General features: G+C 34.6%; 1 protein-coding gene across 1 annotated transcript in view; it reads left to right on the top strand.

The window, feature by feature from the left end:
• Positions 1 to 1719, top strand: part of LRRK2 (leucine rich repeat kinase 2) — a 187507-nt gene extending 185788 nt beyond the window's left edge. The window contains exons 50-51 of the mRNA XM_007943152.2: positions 401 to 472; positions 1598 to 1719. Coding sequence (XP_007941343.1) covers positions 401 to 472; positions 1598 to 1719 — 194 coding nt within the window. The remainder of the gene's footprint in view (positions 1 to 400; positions 473 to 1597) is intronic.
• The last annotated feature ends 3822 nt before the right edge of the window (positions 1720 to 5541 follow it).

Raw genomic sequence — 5541 nt, 5'->3', positions numbered from 1 at the left:
AATTTTTCTGCTAGTTGGGGTTTAGTCCACTTCTATATCCTTCCCTTCAAGGCTCAGGGGTCCAGGATTATCTTCTGTGTCTGTGTTAAATGGTTCCCCTTTTCTTTGTTGAAGAGGATCTCTGCAATCTTTCTGCCTATTCCACCATCTTGGAATCTAAGCTACTTTCTTAAATTCACATAATTAATAAGAATTATAGCAAGGAATAAATCACAGATTTTCTAACTTAAAAAAAAATTGTTGGTCTTTTTGGATATTTATTTATTCAGTATAATAGAAGTGTCTCTTAAAAAGTAGAATTGTAAATTCGGTTCCAAGATATTTGTATCTTAACATGAACAACTGTACTTGTTTTAATTCAACTTGTTTTAATGGAAAACTATGTTTTGTTTTGGTAAAGGAACCCTTAAAAATGTCATGCTGGTTTTGGGGCATAGTTGGAAAAGTACTGAAGGTACACAGCAGCAAAAAGGTAAAGTTTAATAGGATCCTGTATTCTGAACACAGTGCAATAATATGTATGATGGTAACATGTTATATGCTGTTTTTAAATTGAAGGAACCCTAGTAGTATAGTAGGAGCTCTGGTATCATGGTGCCTAAGGCAATTGACTGCTAAGTGAAAGGCTGGTGGTTCAAATCCACCCACCACTCTTTAGAAGGAGGGTTGTGCAAGCTACTTCTGTAGTGCTACCGCCTCAGAAACCCAAAGAGGGGTCTCTGTGAGTTGGGTCCAACTTGAGAGCACATAACAACAGCACAACAATGGTATTATGGGAGCTCTGGTGGCCTAGTGCCTAAGGCATTTGGCTGCTAACCAGAAGGTCACTGGTTCAAATCTATCAGCTGCTCTGCAGGAAGAAGATAAGGTGATCTAATTCCTTAAAGATTTACAATCTTGATAACCCAAAGGTTTTTTTTTTTTTTTTTTAGTGGCATAATGGTTAAGTGCTTGGCTACTAATGGAAAGGTCGGTTGTTCAAACCCACCATAAAGATTACAGCTTTGATAACTCTATGAAGCAGTTCTACTCTATTCTATAGGATTACTGCAAGTCAGAATTTACTCTATGGCAATAGGTTTGAATGGGATTTTATAAATTTATAGCAAATACTACATATGCTATAATATTTCCAGCATTTTTAACTGGCAACTTCTTTATAGTATAAATAATTTAGACATAAACCTTCAAAATGAAGCTTCAGTGATTTCAGAATATTAAAAATTTATTTTATAATGCTATAACCCACTATAAAATGAGAACTAGTCCAAATTTAAACTGTGAATTTTTTTCTTGAAAGATACTTACATAGATATGAGATCTCCTTTTGAAAACTGTTTGACAAAGCTTTATTTCTTTGAGAAAAATAAGTATTAGCTTATTAATGTTCAGACATTTTGAAATTTAGTAGTTTTCATAATATATTATAAATGTTTTCCAAGTGTAATTTCTTATGAATGGTAATAATAGTATATTTATAGCCTTATTTATACATATATTTGTCCAAGTTAACTAAATATAAATGAACAAAATCAAAATAAAATGAAAATGGTTTATGATGGGTCTTTGTAACATGATTTCATTTGTCTTTTTCTAGAGATACAATCTTGTTTGTCTGTTTGGGACATCAATCTTCCACATGAAGTGCAAAATTTAGAAAAACACATTGAAGTGAGAAAAGAATTAGCTGAAAAAATGAGAAAAGTATCTGTTGAATAAGAGGAATATTGAAAATGTTTGTCTTTTTGGATGGAAAAATTATTTTCTTCCCTTGTAAATATGACTTTGAAAATATTTGTGATGGAAAGGGTACTTCCATTATGAAATGGCTCATCTGTATATGAAGAATGTTTATATGTTTCATTTTAATATAAATATGTATAAAATAATTATTAGTAAAATTATGTTTTAAAAAACTATTTAAAATATGGTATTTCCCATCATAATTAATTTTTTGGATTAAATAACAAAAGAGCTATAAAGTACTTAATGGCAATACTCTTACACAGAAATTTACAAAGTGGATATATTTTTTTTTTTTTTTTGGTTATCTGTGATGAAGGTAAACTATTTTAAAATTCTGTGCTTAATAAAGACTTTTGCTTGCTTACTTTCTAGAGATCATGCATGATAGAATAAAAGTACAACAGCATCCCATGTAAGCTCATATAATACATTCCTTCTGGATTGCTTTTAAATGCACTTATCATATATGCTTATAGATAGTTGTTCTGGTTACCTAGTGCCGCTCTGACAAGACTATACCACAAATAGGATGGCTTGAACAACAGTAGTTTATTCTCTTACAGTTTGGGAGGCTAGAAGTCCGTGTTCAAACTGCCAGGCTCTATGGGCTGTGTGAAAGCCCCTTGACCTTGGGCTTCAGCTCTGCCACCTGCTCCTTGCCCACTGAAGCTAGAGGCATCTCTTCACTCAGGCAGCTACTGGCTGCTGAGGCTGACAAACTCAAGGTCGACAAATAAAATGGCACAGTCCTGATGTTACCAAACCACACGGCATGCCATTAACTCAAGTCCATTGAAGTCCCAATGTCGTCAGGGCATGGCAGGCTGCTGAATGACACTGCTACATGCAGGGTTCAAGTGTGCCATAAGCTAGAGACCATTCTCAAAGCTGTTTCTTATATACAGGAAGCAGACCACATACCCAAAGCAGCTACTCAGCTGCTCCAATAGATTCCACCATGGAGTTAATTACCAATCTCACCATGGGGAATAACTACATTCAGCTGCCCAGCCACTCAACCAGGCCCAGCCAAGTTGACACAAAATGTAACCACTACAATAGTCAAATAATTTGCACTGATAAAGTCCTTGGTTGGGATGTGAATTTTCTTTGTTGATGATGCAAATAGTGTGGATCTCACACATTTTCACTCCAGCTAAAACAGAACTCCAGGAAATATGGGAAAATGATGAAAAAGGTGACAGTGTATCCAAGTCCTCATATCCAAGAGAGATACAGTCACTCTCTCTTTTCCTACGTTGCAATTCTGCCTTTGAATGTGGAAACCCAAAAATTTTATAATTGGTATAAATAAAATATTCAGTCCTTCAAATGCTTATTTTTATATTGATTCTCTGCAATAAGCCAGACCACTGGTTGCTTCCTTACCAATTTTCTTCTCTCTAATGCTTCCTTCATTTTTTCCTTAAGTTTAGCCTCACCAATGCTACATCATTCCGGTAGAAACTCCACATTCATAACAGAATCCCCAAACTCCCACTAAGACCATGGTAAAATATATGTAACACTCTTCAGCTGACTGCAGAAGAAAGGAGTTTTTTTTAGCTACAATCGATAAAATACCTGCTAAACCAAACTTCTAAATTATTCCTAAATTGTTTAAATATTTTCCACTATAAGAGTACAAGAGTCAATCACTTATGTAACTTTTGGAGTATCCTTTCTGGTTTAAAGAAAAACATTTCTGCTAAGTCCATTAGCCCCAATCATTACTTAGCATTTCAAACAATTCCCTATGATAGGATAATCAGTCCATTTAATACTCTCAGAACTGACTGGCATTTTACTATATGAAGTCTTTTAATTGCTTTACATTAAGGGTAACCAAATTCTTACCCTGAAATATTTTCTACTTTTCAAAGGGATCTATGAATTAATTAGTTTTGTAGTTGAAAAAGAGTCAGACATGAGGGAACTGTTTGTTCCTGGGCTATATCTCTCATCATTACTTTGTATTTATATGAGATTTTTACTGAAGACAATTATGGAAAATTATGTAAATGGACACTGTATTTATAATGGAATAATAAATATTTTTAAAGCATGTTTATGCATTTTAAAAATTTGTGAGTGTGTGATCCCTTTTCACATAAGTCTCTAATCCACGTAAGATGGAGCTGTATTAGTTGGTGTATGGGATATCCAGTATAGGAAGCAGCAAGTAAAGTTTTCTTTTGAGGATTTATTGGATATTTAGATTTAATTTTTTTATATTAGAAATAGTTATCAGGGGACCAAGAATAAAAACTCATGGGTATGAGATCTCCTATTTTCAAGTTCTCAATAAAAAATTCTGTAAGTAGAATTGTTCACTGTTGAGTACTGGAACAAAAAGTAAAACTTTAGAATAATGGATTTATATAAAAATGTTTAAAAATAAACACATTCTAAGTATTCCTGATTAAAACAAAAAAATCAAACTCACTCCCATCGAGTCAGATCTGACTTGTAGCAACCCCTCCTTGGGTTTCCAAGGCAGTATCACTACGGAAGTAGGTTGCCCAAATAGCCTAGGAGTGGCTGTTGGGTTCAACTGCCAGCCTTCTGGTTAGCTGTCAAATGATTCCTGATTAGACCTCTAAAATAAACTGTTAATTATTATCAAAGCATAAGCATTTTATCTTAACAGAAAATATTCTTTGAGGGAAACTTCTGAATTAAAAAAAAAAAGTAGCCTCTTTGAGTCTGATTATGGCAAGCCCACTATTGATGATGTGTGAACTCTTAATAAAAGGCAACTTATTTTTATCAAGAAAAATCAGTGGAATATATTGATGAAAGTAGCAGAAATAGCAAAGAATGTGTTGAACTTTTCTAATTTAAAGGTGAACATTAAAATATCTGTATACTTAAGAGTAATAAAGTCTACAACTTTTGGGATTTTCTTGTTTATGTAATCCATCACTTTAGATAGTTTAATACCTACTGGAAAACTGGAGGCTTTCATGAAAGAGACTTATCAGCAAAACAGTAAAATCTTAGACTAACTCAAGAGAAATCAAAATCTTCATTATCTATTCTGGCCAGTTTTCCAGCCAAGTGTCATTGTATGTATGTATCTATGTATTTATCTGGGAGCTCTGGTAGCATAGTGCCTAAGGCACTTGACTGCTAACCAGAAGGCTGGTAGTTCAAATCCACCAGCCACTTCTTGGAAGGAAGGTTGGGCAATCTACTTCCGTAGTGATACTGCCTCGGAAACCCAAGGAGGGGTTGCTATGAGTCAGGGCTGACTCGATGGCGCATAGCAACAACAAAATGTATCTGTCTATCTACATGATATCTATGTATCTATCTGTCTACAGGATAGAATATAGATACTGGTACAGAAAGAGATCTAGACCTCTCTGTATATCTCTATCTACTATCTATCTAACTTACCTATCCCAAACCAAACCCACTGCCATTGAGTTGATTCCAACTCATAGTGACCCCCATTGGGTTTCCAAGGCTGTACATTGTAGAAGTAGATTGCCTCCTCTTCCTTCTGTGCAGCAGCTGGTGGTTTTAAACTGCCAACCTTCTGGTTAGCAACTAAATGCCTTACCTACTATGCCACCAAAGCTCCTTACATATACGTATATGGTAGAATTTTCCCTATTTACACACATATACATACAGTTGGCCCTCCCTATATGTGGTTTCAGCATCTGCAGAATTAACCAACCACAGATTGAAAATATGGGGGATGCAGGAAGCAATTAAATGATCAAAGCAATCCCTCAAAGAGTAAGAGAGAATGTAAAACTCTATTTACATAGCATTTATGTTATA

This window comes from Orycteropus afer, unplaced genomic scaffold (genome assembly GCF_000298275.1).
Source record: "Orycteropus afer afer isolate SDZICR_OR568_19922 unplaced genomic scaffold, OryAfe1.0 scaffold00100, whole genome shotgun sequence".
Lineage (NCBI taxonomy): Eukaryota > Metazoa > Chordata > Mammalia > Tubulidentata > Orycteropodidae > Orycteropus > Orycteropus afer.
Note: the sequence above shows the minus strand (reverse complement) of the source record. Positions and strands in the feature narration are given on the sequence as shown.